Source organism: Trichechus manatus, unplaced genomic scaffold, assembly GCF_000243295.1.
Source record: "Trichechus manatus latirostris isolate Lorelei unplaced genomic scaffold, TriManLat1.0 scaffold00052, whole genome shotgun sequence".
Taxonomy (NCBI): Eukaryota; Metazoa; Chordata; class Mammalia; order Sirenia; family Trichechidae; genus Trichechus; species Trichechus manatus.
In genome coordinates this window covers 6,823,735-6,839,817 of record NW_004443988.1, presented here as the reverse complement: position 1 = coordinate 6,839,817, position 16,083 = coordinate 6,823,735, and the positions used below count along the sequence as shown (strand labels likewise).

Below are 16,083 nucleotides of genomic sequence, written 5' to 3'. Positions count from 1 at the left end.
GGAGGGGCTCCGAGGGCTGAGGAGTCTCGCTGGGGGCTGTCACCACTCAGGCCCGAGGGGGCTTGATAACACCACCCTGGAGGTGATGGGGAGACAGGAGGAGGATTGGGGCAGCAGCTGTTCCGAGGTCTATGGGGAAATGGCAGGGTGAGACCTCAGGGACAGGGCACCTAAGGCCCGCCAGCCTTGCAGTCTCAGCCTCAGGGTGAAGGAGCAGCATCCAGGTGTCCCTGTGGGAGGCTCAGCTGGTGTGGTTGATGGGGGTCCGGGTGTCACCAAGCAGTCTCTCACGCTCGCTCTCCTCTGCTGGGGGGTGGCTCCAGGACAGGCGGCTCAGCAGCGGGCGGTGCAGTCCATTGTACAGGGCAGTGCCCATCAAGAGGATGAGGAAGCCAAGGATCTGTAGCGGGTGGAAGGCCTCCCACCCCAGCACCAGGCTCAGTGCCCAGATGACCACGGTACGCAAGCTGTCCAGCACCATGCGGGTGGTGGCGCTCAGTTCCTTGGTGACACTGATGCCCGCAAAGTTGAAGAACGCGATGCTGCTGATGTTGCCCAGCAGTGCCAGGGCGATAAGCGGCTGCCGGCCCACCTGGCAGAAGGCATCCAGCGCGTCCTCCAGTGTCCCGCGAGGGTTTCCGCTGAAGGAGCCGGCAGGAATGTAGTACATGGGCACCAGGAGCAGGGAGAGGATCACGAAGCCAAACAGTCCTGCAGGAGCAGAGGGGACACGTCACACTCCCCACTGCCCCCCAGACCCCTGGCATACCCCACCTGAGCAGAGCTCCCCCAGCTCCAGCACCCCTTCTCAGCGGCACTCACACCCCAGCTCCTTCCTTCTGGGCCCAACGGCCCCCTCCTGAAACCAGTCCCTCATCACTCCATCAGGAACCTAGGATGACTCACTAAACCGGGCTCGAGCTGCCCCTCTCTCCACCTGAATGCAGGTTCTGTTGACTGCACCAAGAGTAACAAATACATTTTACATTGTGATGCAGAATACACGTGTGCCTGCGTGTGGCTATGCATGCACTTCAGTAAAAGACGTCTCACATAACAATAGCTACCCTTACCACGTACAATGGTCTCTGACGTTTTCTAATCCATTCTATTCTATCATTAATAAAAGAATAGCTGACTGTAATTAAAAAAAGAACTAGTACATTGCTTTCACAAGTTTGGAAAAACAGCTCTCTATTCAGTGTGTGCCACTGGTCCGTGACTAGAAGCTTGCGGCAGAATGTAAATCAATACACTGCTTTGCTCATGAAGTCTTGCTAAGAAAAAAAAAAGGAATACACAGTCTGCTTAATGATGCGGCTGATCTGGCTGATTTACATTCTGCTGAGGCTCCTTATCTCACCGTGGACCAGTAACAAACAGCTCCCTGCTGGACAGGCATAGGCCATGAAGCACTGGAGCTTCCATCTCTTAAAGCATAATTTTGATAGTCACTTCCCTGCTCAAACACCTTCAGGGGCTCCTCCCTGCCTGCTACTAAAGTTGAAATCCCCTTGCCTGATCTTCCTACCTAGTTCCTGATTGTTTCCCCAACGTCAACCCTCTATCTCGCCCTAACTGTGTTCCTCACTGGTTCCCAAACGCACAGCCAGCTCTCCGTTAGCTCTGTCTGGAGTTTTCTCCTTCCCACCCTTGCCCGCTGAAATCTGCAGCGCGAACACCATCTTCCTTATTCGGAGACTTGGATATGCCTGGCAAGTGAAACACCACCCGAGCACAAGTGGTCCCAGCTAAAGCACACTGCCCGGCCTTTCCTCTTGATAGTCAACTCCTCCAGAGAGGGGCTGGCATCTCACTTGTCTCCGTCCTCTTCCTACCCTAGCAGCTTGCCCTGAGCACAGCAGGTGTCAGAGTATTTGTTGGGCCTGGTAAAGAGAGGAAAGAACGGGGGCAGGAGGCCCAACCCGTTCCAACATCTCCCCCACCTCACCCCAAGCTGCTTCTTGTGCTTCCACTCCACATGCCTCCCCCCAGCACCCTCCTGGCCCCCACGCCCACATACCCTCAGTGCCAACTGCCCGCAGTGGGTGCACGTTGTGTTTGTAGACAAACTTCTCCTCCAGCACCATCTGGATGGCGACGATGATTTGGGCCATGATGATCAGCAGGTCCCCTGTGGGAAAGGAGAGGCTAGGGTGAGGTCGGGAGGGAGGGAGGCGCCATGGCCATGGGGCCGGCAGCTGGGTGGTGGGCACAGTTAGGGGAGACAGTCCCACAGAGACCCAACAACACACACAGCCCTGACCTCCGCAGGGCAACATGCAGTTCAGAGGCACAGTCCTCCTGCCCCGTGCCTGATCCCCTTGGCCACTGAGGGGCAGGCCCTGTCACCTCTCTCTCTCATGAAGAGGCTGAGGCTCCTGAAGGTTTGGAGGCTGGTCGGCCTGCCTGCCTGCAAGCTCAGTAAGGGAAGCAGGTCTTTTAGGAAGCAAAAGCCTTTGAGACAACATTTCTGGTTTAATCCTAGCTCTGAGTGACCCAGGGGCTGGGGCTGTGAAGCTTCCCTTCTGGGACTGTGAGGATTACTGTGATAAGGAATGCACAGTCCTCAGTGCCACACTGGACACGTGGTAAGTACTCAATAAATGCTATTTCCTTTCTTCTCCCCAATCCAGCAGTTTGTGTGTATATGTGTCACAGCACAGCTCCCCAACTCCTTGTCACCCCTGTTGCTTACCCACCCCTCTCATGCTCCTTGTTACTGTCTTTCTTGTACAGTTGTAGCCTACCCTACCCTCTACTGGTCACCTGGAGAGCAGGTGTCTGCCCAAATCATCTCTCCCCTGTGGGACCCCTCCCAGGGCCTGGCACACAGCAGAGCTTGGCCACAGGTGAAGGACTCTGTGCTGGGCTCCCAGGTGGAGACAGGATGGGACTCCCCTGGACCCTGGGCTGGGCCGCACCTGTGATCACTTCGCTGAGCTTGTGCTGATCGTCGTGCTTGCTCAAGAGGTCAGCGAGGCCCACGACCACCAGCCCCGCGATGGTAGCAAGGATGCCCAGCCACTGGCTCGGCACCAGCCTCCGCCCCAGGAAGGCCACTGAGAACAGGCCCGTGAATATGATGACCGCTCCGCGCAGCATCTGGAAGCTGGAGGCACTGGTCATGTTCAGAGCTGGGAGGAGGAGACGCATGACTGTTAGCTCCTGAGGACAGGGTCTGTTTGTTCATGGCAGTGTCCTCGCTGCTGAAGACATGCCCAGCACATAGTAAGTGCTCAGTAAATGTTTGCTGAATGAGTGTGTGTGTGTGTGTGTGTGTGTGTGTGTGTATGAGAGAGAGAGAGAGACAGAGAGAGAGAGAGAGAGGAGGGGGAGAGAGAGAGACAGAGAGAGACAGAGAGAGAGAGACAGAGAGACACAGAGAGACACAGAGAGAGAGAGAGAGAGAGAGAGAGAGAGAATGTGTATGGGGGAGGGGCAGAGATGAAGGGAAGATGAGCTATGGTGGCTGTTTCACCCATGCGTCCCCGGGGCCCTTCCCAGCCTGGCCTGGTACTCACCCACGTACATGATGCTGGTTCCAGTCATGTCACAGAGGGCTGGGGGCAGGAAAAGCAGGGGGTTGAAGGGCTGCTGGGGGTTCACGCTGGAATCCGAGTGCCCCTCGGCTCGGCAGCGGAGGAGGTAGAAGGCAGCCAGGCAGGAGAACTCCCCCAGGAACATGCCCACTGCCTGCAGGGACAAGCACCGCAGGGCTTTAGAACTGGAAGGGACCTGGGGAATCACCTTTAACAACTTCTTTTGTCAGCATAACGTCTCTTCAAACAAGAGCTTACCTAGAAGCCCAACATGTAAAACAGACAAAAGCAGCCGGTGTGGGCATCCAGACACCTCCCTCCTAGGTCTACCCCTGTGCTCAGCTGCTGTGGGCGTCCAGACACCCGCCTCCTAGGTCTATCCCTATGCTCAGCGGCTGTGGGCGTCCAGACACTTGCCTCCTAGGTCTACCCCTACGATCAGGGGCTGTGAGCATCCAGACACCCGCCTCCTAGGTCTACCCCTACGCTCAGGAGCTGTGGGCGTCCAGACACCCGCCTCCTAGGTCTACTCCTACGCTCAGCTGCTGTGGGTGTCCAGGTACCCACCTCCTAGGCCTACCCCTATCTGCTGAAACATCTTGACGGAAACCCTATGGACGTGTAGAACCCTTTCTGAAAACCACCAATCTAGGCTCATCTCTAGTCAAGTTCCAGATGGAAAAACTGAGGCCCAGAGAGGTTGAAAGACTTACTTAAGGTTACAAAGCAAGTTGCTGGCAGAGCTGGGGCTGACACTTGAGTCTCCCAATTCCTAGCTCTGAGGTCTCTTTCATTTATGGTGTCTGCCTTGTCCCAGCTGGGTCTGGGCTCCCAGTGGATGAAAGGGAGCAGGATTTTGCTACAGGCGTTGGTGTTTTCCAAATGTGTTCAACTTGGGCGTGGTGAGGTCTGGCCTCTTGGTGCCCAGGGCATGACCATCACCAGCACCCCTGCAGAGGACTGTGCCCTCTGCCTCCTTCAAAGTGCCACCTCAGACCCTGGCCTGTTCTGGGGACAGAGAGTGAAGCAGACGCCTCTTCTGGGAGCAAAGGAGGCTCCATCCCTAGGTCAGGGAACAGCACTGCCTCCCAGGTCTGAGGTAAGAGAAACAGGAGGTGGGGAGGGATGGGGCAGGTACCTGGAGAAAGGGATGCTGGAAGCTGTGTTCCTTGCTCCCTCCACAGCCCTCGGCCACAAAGATGTCTGCCCACCTGCAGCAGAGAGGGAGAAGGTCAAACCCTGCTAGTATGGCAGGTCTGGAGAACCTTACCCCTCTCAATGTCAAGAGGCATGGACTTTTTGGTGACTTGGCCCCACAGTGAGGCTCTCTCTAAAAGAAGCCAGTCTCTATAGCAAGGAGTCAACCCGAGATCCACAGACAGATCGTGGGGGGCCGGCGAGCCTTCATTTCCACTAAGCTCTCGATGAAATTTAGCAATGCCTCCAAGTGTGCATGCAGTACAGCAGTCCCTGCGACTGTCATGTACAGAAATCACAGACGGCCTTGTCATCACATTAGGGTTGTTGTGTAACGTCTTTCACACTCATCACAACCTCAAAATATCAGTAATTAGACTCACCGTGTACCATTTAATATGCTAAGAAGCATGTATGTATTACTGTCCCAATTTTGCTTTTCTAATGTTTTAATGTTTATTTCAATCATAACTGGCTTCTTTAATAATCCTGTCTTTTATTTACCCATTTTAAAACATTACTCTAAGAACGTCCAGGGGCTTCTCCAGACTGCTGAAGGGATCCACGGCATGAAAAGCTATTAAGAGCCCTGGTCTGTGGGGATACTCGGGCCCTGGGAAATGACCTCCCTATACAGACCACCCCCCATCATTTCACATAACTGGAACAGTTTGAAAAGTTTTGCTAATGCTGATTCTGAAGCAGGGGGGCAAACACTTGGCCCTACTGGAGCGCCCTCCCGCTGCAGCGCCCAGCAGATGGTGACGCTGGTGACGGCACGCCTTCCCACTGAGCCCAGACAGGACCCAGAATCCTTTGTGGTGCAGTGCTTCAGGCAGCAACTACCCATCACTCCATACCGCCTGCCATCCAGGCACTACAGCACCCTCCCGAATTTCACTTTTGCTGGGCTTCACTCTGCTCTCTGGAGTCCAGTCTAATCCCTCTTTCATTGGAAAGCCCTTCCAATATTTGCAGACTTTTTGACCTGCTTCTGAATCTTCTCGTCTCCTGGCTAAACGTTCCAGCCTATCCTTGCCTTTCACACCCCTGGCTGCTGATTCTGGAAGCATGCTGGTGAGCCAGGCCCAGAGCCCAGCACACATGACCTCACCCAGACCGAGTCTGCAAGACACGGCCCCCCGCTCAGGCTGACATTCTGCGTTAGTTGACACAGCTCTGACGGTGCCAGCCACATCCCACTGGTGACTCAAGTCAAGCTTGCTGTCAACACAGAGCCAGAATCATTTCCTGTGGGCTACTGACCTGCTCTGACTGTGCCACCCAGACGTCGCAGGGAATGAATGTCTCGGAAGTGCAGGACTAGGGCCTCTTTTTATGAAATGTCTTTCCTTGGTAGTTTCAGAGCAGCCACAGGTGATGCGCAGCCCTACGCTCCTGGCTCCCCTCCGCAACAAGGGTGATCTCCCCAAGAGCAGGGGCTGCCTTCTGTCCCCTGGGTCTCCCCCAGTGTTACATAGTGGGGGCGAGGTGGTGCTAAGCAGTTATAGCTTCGGTTTGACAAAGATCCTGTCCACCCCTGGCTTCTCTGTGCCTGAGTCTGGAAGAGGAGCGGGGGGCTCTTCCCCACAGCACAGGCAAGGGCATGATGGCAGACGCTGGCTGGGGGGAGGGTCAGCTCAGCAGGGGTGGAGCTCCTGGGTGACAGTCCTGGCAGCACAGGCCTCTGGGAGAATGGTCACATCTACTCAGAGACCTGAGCACATCCCAGGGCAAGAGGAGAAAACGGCTATGACAACCTATCCCACATACTCCTGGAGACATGGAAAAAGGGCTCTGGTCCTCAGGAATGGTGGAGGTCAAAGGAGAGCTGAAGGGAGGGGAGATGTTCTGATATGACGGGCTGGGAAGTCAGAGCGAAATCTGGGGCCCTGTCTGGGTCAGGGGACCTGGCTGGAACCAGTCCCAGTCCCAGTGGGACCAGAAATTGCCCTCTCTCTGGGGTCTTGCTTCTGCCTATGTTGCAGCCAGTGGCTCTTAGATCCTGGGCAGGACAGGACAAGGGCTTGAGTGTGGGCCACAGACCAACTGCATGGCTCAGCAGGCAGACCTGCTCTGGAACCTTGGCTTGCTTCTGCAGAAGAGCCCTCTGGGAGTGCTGCGGTGAGGCAACTGAGTGAAACTGCGAAGCAAGAAAGGGTGCAGAGCCGGCCTTAGCAAGCGGCTGGCGAACGGGACAGGCCAACTGCCCAGGATTAGGTGAGCAGGTCAGAGATGAGAATTCCAGGGCTCAGGCCGGGGCTCTTTAAGGACAAGGGAAGTACCCGGCAAATCCATGACAGTCAACCAGAAGCCCAAGGCAAGGGTTTTTTTCTTTTTGTGGGGTGGGGAGGTATGGAAGCCACTTCCTCATCCTGGTGTCACGCCAGAGCACAGACTGGTAGTGGCGCCACCACCAGAACTCACCCTAAGCAGCTTAGAGTACTGACAACTGATACCTATATGGCTTTTTGGTACCATATTCACTGTTATTCAGAGGGCATGAGCTCAGCACCCAGCTCCATCCTCCATCTTCACCACTCTATTCCCTGCTCCTGGCACACAGTAACTCACCTCGTCATCAAGTTGATTCCGACTCATAGCAACGCTATAGGACAGAGTAGAACTGCCCCATAGGGTTTCCAAGGAGCAGCTGGTGGATTCCAACTGCCAATCTTTTTGTTAGCAGCCCAGCTCTTAATCACTGTGCCACTAGGGCTCTGGCACATAGCAGACACTCAAAAAATATTTGCTGAATGAATGAGAGTTCCAGACCCCACCTAGCAAGCAGGCGGTACTGCAGGTCAGGTGAAGTGTTGCCACGAGCCCTACTTCCCAGCCTGGTGTGAGGTGCCCCCCTGCTGGTGGAACACACCTGTGCCCAAAGGAAAGACTGGGCTGTCCCGCCCCTGAGTTAGGTTGCTTTGGGGGAGGGCTGGCTGTAGGGCTGGTCCTGCCCACATCCCTTCCCTGGGCAGTCTGGGAGGTCTTTGCTTTCTCCACTGGGGTGGTTTTCCCTGAACAGGCTGGGACCTGGAGGAAATGCTGGCAGCACTCCCGGCTGGGGAAACAGGATCCCTTTGTAGCTGAGTGCCTGGGGCAGGCCCACTACCTAGAGGATTGGGTGTCAGCAAGACAGAGTGCCCCACCCAGCAGCAGCTCTTCCAGGCCAGGTGGGAGAAGACCAGGTCTCAGGCACTGTGGGGCAGCAAGAAGTCAGGCTTCTGGTCTTGGCCCTGAGACAGGTTTAGGCTCATTGTGCAGGCACAGAAGGACCCCAGCCTTACAGAAACCCACTGCCACCAAGTTGATTCTGACTCATAGCAGCCCTACAGAACAGAGTAGAACTGCCCCATAGGGTTTCCAAGGCTGTAAATCTTTACAGAAACAGACTGCTACATCTTTCTCCCACGGAGCAGCAGGTGGGTTTGAACTGCTGACCTTCTGGTTAGCAGCCGAGCGCTTAACCGTTGTGTCAACAGCCTCAGAGAATAAGAAGCAAAACTCAGCCCGTTTATCGGGGGATGATAGCAGCTACACTTACAGTGGGACAGCACTCAGCTGTTTACAAAGCACCTCACAAACATGTTTTTTAGATGTAAAAGTGACTGAGCCCAGGCTTTGCACCGGCGCCTGTGCTGAGCATTCTACGCGGCTGTCTCATTTCAGCCTGTCATGGATTGAATTATGTCCCCCAAAAAATGTGTGTGTCAGTTTGGCTGGGCCATGATTCCTGGTATTGTATGATTTTCTTCTTATGTTTGTAAATCCTGCCTCTATGATGTTAATGAGGGAGGATGGGCAGCAGTTGTGTTAGTGAGGCAGAACTCAGTCTACAAGACTGGATTGTATCCTGAGGCAATCTCTTCATATAAAGTGAGCAGACAGACAGGGGGACCTCACACCACCAAGAAAGCAGTGCCAGGAGCAGAGCACGTCCTTTGGAGTCCCTGCACAGAGAAGCTCCTAGTCTGGGGGAACACTGAAGAGAAGAAGGCTGACATAGAGAGAAAGCCTTTCCCTGGAGCTGATGCCCTGAATTTGGACTTTACTACTTTACTGTGAGGAAATAAATTTCTCTTTGTTAAAGCCACCCACTTGTGGTATTTCTGTTGTAGCTGCACTAGATGACTAAGACACAGCCTCACAGCAAAGATCTCACTTTACAGGTGAGGACGCCCAAACCTGGTGGGGAGACAGTGGTGCACTCACGCACGTTCAGTCAGCAATGGGCAGGTCCAGGGCTTAAACTCAGCTTGCGTTTTAAACTCAGCTTGCGTTTAAGTTCGGAAAAGGCAACACGAAAGATGGAAAATCAGACTTTGGAATCACACAGACTGGACAAGCTAGAGTTTTCTCATCCATAAAATGGGGATGATGGCGACAGCATTGATACATTGTCAAAAGTTGTGACTGACATTAGTAATATAAGACCTGGCCATAGCAGGTAGTCGACAAGCTGTCTTTTCTGCCTCTTCTCCCTCCTTCCCATTCGCTGAGCAGGAGCCATCTCCCCTTGCGTTGGGGTCAGCGTGGCCCTAGCTCTGGCTGAAAACACACTGCTCCAGCCTGAAGTTTCTGGGAGAGGGTCCATTCTCTGGAGCCAGAGGCAGAGGCTGCTGCAAGGGCCTCAGGCTACTGCCCCTGTGGTGCCACAGAGCCACAAATGCTGAACCGGAAGAAACTCGGCCATCATCTCCCAAAAGCCACTGTCTGACAGAAGAGGACGTGGGCCAGGGAGGGCTGAGGACAAAGGGCTTGTTAGGTGCAGAGACAGGGCCAGCACCCAGGATCTCAATGTCCAGTCCTATGCCCCTTCCACGACACTTAGAAGCTCTCCTATCACCTTCTTATTCCAGATTCTTCTCCCTCCCCTGACTGAGGTAGGACGAGTCTGTCCTGCAGATGGGCCCTTCACTGTCTGCAGATACTATATCCTGGGGAAAAGTCATGCCCCCCAGGGCAAGAGGCCTGCTGGCAGAAGCCAGCTCCTTTTAGGCAGTCCCTGAGCCTGGGAAGACTGGGGGGTGGGCTCCCCTTGCTGGGCTGTGAGTCACTCTGGCACAGGCCCCCAACCTGTCACACTCAAAGCTCAGCATTTACAGAGAGGTATGTCTGGGCTGGGGGTGGTGGGCAGAGACTGAGGAAGTGGCTGACGTGGCTGGCTGAGACTGATTAGCTATGTGTCCATTTCCCACAGAATCTCTGCCATTTCCTCTTGCATCCCCAGCTCATCAAGCCCAGTGAGTCAGCTTCTTCTTCTGTAGTCGGATCTACAGAAGGGAGCGTCACAGCGGGTGACCGTGGTTTACGTGGTATAAATGATGACGAGCCCTTTCAGCTCTATGGATTAGAAAACCTTTCTCAGTAGATCCTACACTGTGGCTGAGAAGGAGATGGCACAGGGATTAGCATCCACATTTTTCAGATGAGGAAACTGAAGCTTGGAGAGGCTGAGTGACTGGTCTAATCCAAGAGTTCCCAAGCCTCGTGTTCTCTCCACTCTATTATGCTGCCCTCCTGGTTTAAGGCTTTCTTGACTTGGCCCAGGAATCGCCTTTGAACCAACTCTCCCATGCCAGCCCCCAGAACCCAAGGCTCAGGGCAGCTGCCAAGGGCAGAAGTTGGGGCTGGCACAGAAAGGACAGCGACAGTCTCTTCCCTGATAGAGAAGCCTGATGGTCCATGGCCTCCTGCCACTTTGCCGGCAGGGTCTCTGGACCCAGCAGGCCTGGCTGCTGGAACAGGGCTCAGGGGTAAGGTGAACTCACCCCCATAACCCTTCCTTGGCTGGGTGGGTGTAAAAATGGCACAACGGTGTTGTCAGACCTTCTCATCTAACTTCACGAGGGGGATGAATCAAGATCAACAACCCAAGGCTGATTCCTATGTGGTGGAGGTCAGACGTACCTCCTCTCTCCAACCTTTTTACCAATTCTGACACAGCCTCTCTCCCATGGCACTCTCTACTTCTCTGCTGGGTTCAACAGTTCATTGCAAAGGCCACACAGAACTCACAGACTATACTCACAGTTATGAGGTTTATTAGGGAAGTAACAGGATCGTGAATGACTCAGGATACAGTTCTTCAATCAGGACACCCTATTCTCAGCTGTGCCTGCAGGCAGGCTTTTCTCTGACCCTCGGCCTCCTGGCCTGGCCTCTGCCCTGCTCGGGCCAATGTCATACAAAGCTCTTTAGCTCCGCCAATTAAGTGCCCAGAGGCACGCCACTCCGCCAGGACGCCTCTTGCCCAAAAGTGGTTAGCTCTCTCGCTCCGTTGGTCTGCACACTCACTGTAACCACCTTGCTCCATGGGCTGGGAAGCCCACTGCGCCATCTCACATCAGTACCCTGGTTCTGCCACCGCCGTTTCTCTGTCCTTCTTGCCGTCTTACATCGTCTTTGGTGTTATAGCTCTCTCTCTCTCTGTCTCCTGGGTCTAAGAGGTTCTCAGCACAGGAACCATGGGTCCAAAGGACACGCTCCGCTCCCCTCTCTTCTTCTTGGTGGTAGTGAGGTCCCCACCCCTGCTCTGAGATTGACTCTCTTTTAAGCCTAGCAGGATGGCAAAACTGACCAATCCCCTTATTAGGGTTCCATGCATCTTATTTGCATGGTCCCACTGCCACAGGGATTCCAAGCACTTTATTTGCATTATTAGCAAGCTGTCCAATCCCCTTGGTGGGCCACAAGCACCTTACTTACACAGCCTTACCTAATCATTTTGTAGGAGTCACAAGACCATGGTGAAAAAGGCTGTTTAAAAGTGATTCATCACACCACAGTGGACACTACAGCCTGCAGAAACTTAGGAGGGGAGCTGAGCCCTACTCAGTGAGCATCTACTTGACTTTGGCTCTTCACCCAGCAGAATCCAGTTGGATTCTATCAAGAGAATGAGGCTTCAAAATGGCAGAACCCTTTGTTGGGCACTGCCTCAGGCTGACATCCCTAAGCAGTGCCAGAGGAGAAGACATGCTTTGGCCTCAATGAGATGCATCAGTTGAAGGTCCCAGTGATGGGGTGAAAAAATACCCACAGAAAGGAGAAGCAGCCATTTCACAGGGAGGAGCTGTTTGCTGAGCCCAGAGATAGGAAAAACGGGCCAGCCTGACTGGTGTTTTCCTCCTGCAGGCATGTGACCCCTAGTCCCATCCCAGCCAAGGCAGGCCCGTCTCCCTGAAGCCAACCCAAACCTGCTGAGTGGGCACAGTGGCCTCGTGAAGTGGAGAACGGTCTTCGCTCCCACCCCAGCAGGCAGAACATGCTCACACGCACTTCCTCATCTTCTATCTGTATCCTCCTGAGAACCCTGGGAGGGAAACACTGTTATGCTCGTTGTATAGGCCAAAGAACTGCAAGAGGCTACTGGAGGCTCTGAATCTGAACCTTGGGTAGCCTCAGCTCCAGAAAAGGAAAACAAGCAGGATGACAGCAGGATCCTTGGGCTGGGATGAGAAAGGCTGCTGCCCAGTCTCAAAGGGAGGGCACCCTATAGGCAGGGAGGATTATAACCATGGACGCAGGCTTGTTTGTGCTTGTGTAGTAAAGAGGGACTTCTAAGTACTATAGTTTTAAAACAACAGAACTGAACTAAAATCTGAAGATCTGGGTTCTAAACACAGCTCTGACACCAACTAGTTGAGTCATGAAAAGAAACTTCTCTTGGGGCCTCAACTGTAAATTGTGAGGATTAGACTGGATAATGTCTATGTTCTTACAACTCTAAACGCCCTGAATAATGACTGTGGCGTCTCCGGCCTCACGGCCCATTGGTGGTTAAGAGCCATGGATCCTGGACACCTTGGCTCAAATATAAACTCTGCCACTTAGTAGCCGAGTTGAATTTGGGCAAGTAATTTCATTTTTCCATACACCAGTTTCCTTATCCAGTGATAATGAATGTATCTACCTCATAAGGTTACTATGAGCATTCACCAAGTTAATACACGAAAGGACGTGGCACACAGGAGGTGTATATTAGCTTGTCAGTACTGGCTGGGATCCCATTCTTGTCTGTCTGAACCTCCTGGAAACTGCAGGTCAGAAACGTGGTTTCAAATCAACCATCTACACAAGGATGTACACAGCTGCTTTCCCCATGTTCTTTCTAAGTGTCCTTCCTAGTTTGACCACAGGACACTATTTAGGGTCTAAATCTGGGGTTCATCTTGGGATGAGGAAGTTCCTGAGACGCCCCATACCAGCCTACAGGGCACAGGACAGTTTCAAAGGTTGGGTCTGCTACCTGGGAGCCTCTTTCCTGCCTCTTCAGCAGGCCTCCAAGGGCAACGTCTCTGGGAAATAAAGATCCCCTGGCTTCCTACCAGACAGGTTTGCAGCTTTTTAAGGAAAGCACTAGGTCAGCACAGTTTAACCCTACAGTGACTGACAATCTCAACTCTCCATGGGGACAACTAATCCTGGCAGACTTACAGCCACTCTCTAAGCACCAGACCGAGGCCTTGGCTGGTAGAATGGATGGATGGAAGACTTCTTGTGCTGTGCTCAGATTTTAACCAAGATGAAGGCCCTGAGGTTGGCTCTCCTTTATAGCTAAGGACTCAGCAAAAGGAATGATGTGACCTTCCGGAGGCTGCAGGCCCCAGGAGACAACACCTCTCCATACGATACAGCTGGTCAGAGCCAAACCAGGGAGACAGAGGTCTTCCACTCAGAGCTCCACCGACCCTGCCCTCCCTCTGGGGTAGAACGGACATTGTGGTTGTCATGTGTGTACATATCTGTCTCCTCCACCTCAGAACATGAGGAACTCAAAGGCAGGGACCTTCTCTTGGTCACTCCTGTCTCCATTCCTGAGCCTAGACAATGCCTCACACACTGTAGGTATCTCATACATGTCTGCTGAATTGAACTGAATACTTCTCAGACCTCAGATAGGTGTGTTTCTCCCATCACTGATGCAGTGTGCTAGACAAACTCCTCAAAAATGAATAACACGTGGCCCCCTCAAAAGGCTCACAGTCTCTTAAAGTGACTAAAAAATCCAGAGGGTGGGAGAGCTTCTGCTGGGAGTAACCACACCCCACTCCCTCTTACTCTTGTGCTGGGCAGGGCCCAGGTGGAAGTGAGGTCTGACTGGGAGAGGGTCACTGTCCGCTGTACTCCACATGCGCGCTGGAGTTGAGAAAGGCCGCACTCCAGGCACCTGGGCTCTGAGACGGTGAACTGAGGGGCAGGGAGAGAAAGAGCTGCCAAAGAAGGGGCTACCTCCTGGGACTCCCGGCACATTAGAGAGAGAAGGCTATGCCTCTCCCTCAACCTCGTAACAGCCCCCAATCCCCAACCTCTGGGGGATCATTCTCACTGTCCCACTAGCACCTCACCATCACCTCAGAGCTGAACTGCTTCAGCTGCCCTCCCTGTCTGAGTTAATGACACTCTGTTCTCCCAGGCAAAAACCCTGGAGTTATCGCTGTTTCTTGACCCTGTGCATCAGGCCTAGTGGCTGCATTCTGTACCCGGTCTCCACCAGTCCCTTTCTTTCCAGCCTCACTGCCACCTCCTAGCTCACCTCATCACTATGCAGCAGCCTCGGAGTGGTTTTTCTTGCACTAAACTACTCTTCACGTTGACCACCAGGTTAATCACACTGTTTTTTCCCCCAACCACATGACTTTTAACATGTCACTCCTCTTCTCCAAAGCCCTCTGATTATGGGATAAACTTCTGTATTTGGTGGTGCTAGTTACAATCTGACTTGAATCTGGCCTTGTTCCCTGTCTCCATTTTACAACCACATAAGGAAATCCTGCTCATGCTTCAAGGTCCAGTTCTAACCCCTTCTCCACGAGAGGCCCACGGGGCACCCTCTTCTCTGCCGCCGCAGCCCATCAGGCTCACTGGCCACTGGGCCTGTACCGCTTCTGCTATAGCTCTTAGCATGTGAGCGTAAGTCTGGGAGCCTCCGCTCTAGGTCCACAGCTCCAGAAGGGCGTGGCTCAGGCGCAGACGCCAGTGCTGGGAAGGGCAGCGGGGGGGAACTGGTTCAATCTCCCCGTTTAAAGAGGAGGAAACTGAGGCATGGAGACAGGAAGCGACTCGCCGACATTAACTACACAGCGACTCCGAATCGGTGCTAGGGCTAGAGCCGGGGTTTGGGTCCCCCCGCCTGGAGCGAGGCCCATCTCCGCATTTTCCTGGGGCCACGCACTCCCTGGCTGGTCGGTCCATAAGCCGCGTGAACGGACCGGAGAAACCCAGAGAGCCTGTGAAGCGAGAAAAGAAGAGCCGCGAAAACGAACGGCGGGGAGGGTACGTGGGAGTCGCCCGCGCGGGCGGCAGCAGGCCCGGCCGAGCCCCCCTCTCCTCCCCGGCCAGGCCCGGACTCACTTTGCCGAGAGTGTGTTGATGGAGCCAGTGACAAGCATGAGCCCGGCCAGGAACAGCTGGTACTTGGTCCAGGCCATGGCAGCGGATGCGGGGTGCACAAAACAACGCGACCCCGGCGCTCACTCCCGTTTGCAACTCCAGATCCCGCTCACTCGGGGGTCTCGGGCGCGAGCGCTTCCGGGCCGAGTGTCATGTGACCGAGCTGGCCCCGCCCCGCGCCGTCTCGCGCCGCCCCTGCGGAGGGCTCCCGGCTCGGGCTCCGCGTTCCTGCGCTGGCTTAGGTACAGTGCCCGCGCTCTCCGGGATAGCGGTCCTCCGTTATAGGGTCGGAGACGGGCTTACTGGTCCTCACAGGGTGACTCTGGCTAGTCGCGAGCCCACATTTCCCTGTCTGTAGAAGGAGCTGATGAGACGATGCGATAGGGGTGGATGTTAGAGGTTTCTGTAAACCGTTCAGGAAATATTAATGGGAGAGGGGCCTGTGTGAGAGGTTGAGCTGAAGGATGTCAGAGACAAAGCACAAAAGAGAAAGCTCCAGCGTCAAATCTCGCTACAGGGCACCCAGGGATCCTAGCCCCGCTGTTGCTCACGTCTTCAAAATAAAAGTGGCATAGGAGCCGAATTCAAGCTCTCAGGGAGACCATTTCACAGTTTAAGAAATTATTTACCAGTTATTGTTGAGTGGATTCTGGCTCATGGCAACCTCATGTGTGTCAGAGTAGCACTGTGCTCCATAGGGTTTTCAATGATCGATTTTTTGGAAGTGGATCGCCAGGCCTTTCTCCAGCGTGGACTTGAACTGCCAGCCTTTCTGTTAACAACCAAGCGTGTTAGCCATTTGTACCACCCAGGGTCTCATAGCTGAAGAAAGGAGATTGAGAGAAGCCAAGTGAATTTGATTAAGGCATGCTAGTGAGTGATGCTGTGCGTGTTTGCTGCCGGATTCTTCAGGCTCTTCCTCACAACCACCCCACGAAGCCCCTGCTCC

At 54.0% G+C, this 16,083-nt stretch overlaps 1 protein-coding gene across 1 annotated transcript; it reads right to left on the bottom strand.

The window, feature by feature from the left end:
• Positions 1 to 241: 241 nt before the first annotated feature.
• SLC35F6 (solute carrier family 35 member F6) lies at positions 242 to 15,187 on the bottom strand. Its single transcript, XM_004377690.2, has 6 exons — positions 15,096 to 15,187; positions 4,681 to 4,753; positions 3,525 to 3,696; positions 2,925 to 3,137; positions 2,024 to 2,134; positions 242 to 711 (listed from the first exon to the last, which is right to left on the bottom strand). The coding sequence occupies exons 1-6, from the start codon at positions 15,170 to 15,172 to the stop codon at positions 242 to 244; spliced, it is 1,116 nt and encodes a 371-aa protein (XP_004377747.1). The 5' UTR covers positions 15,173 to 15,187.
• Positions 15,188 to 16,083: the final 896 nt, after the last annotated feature.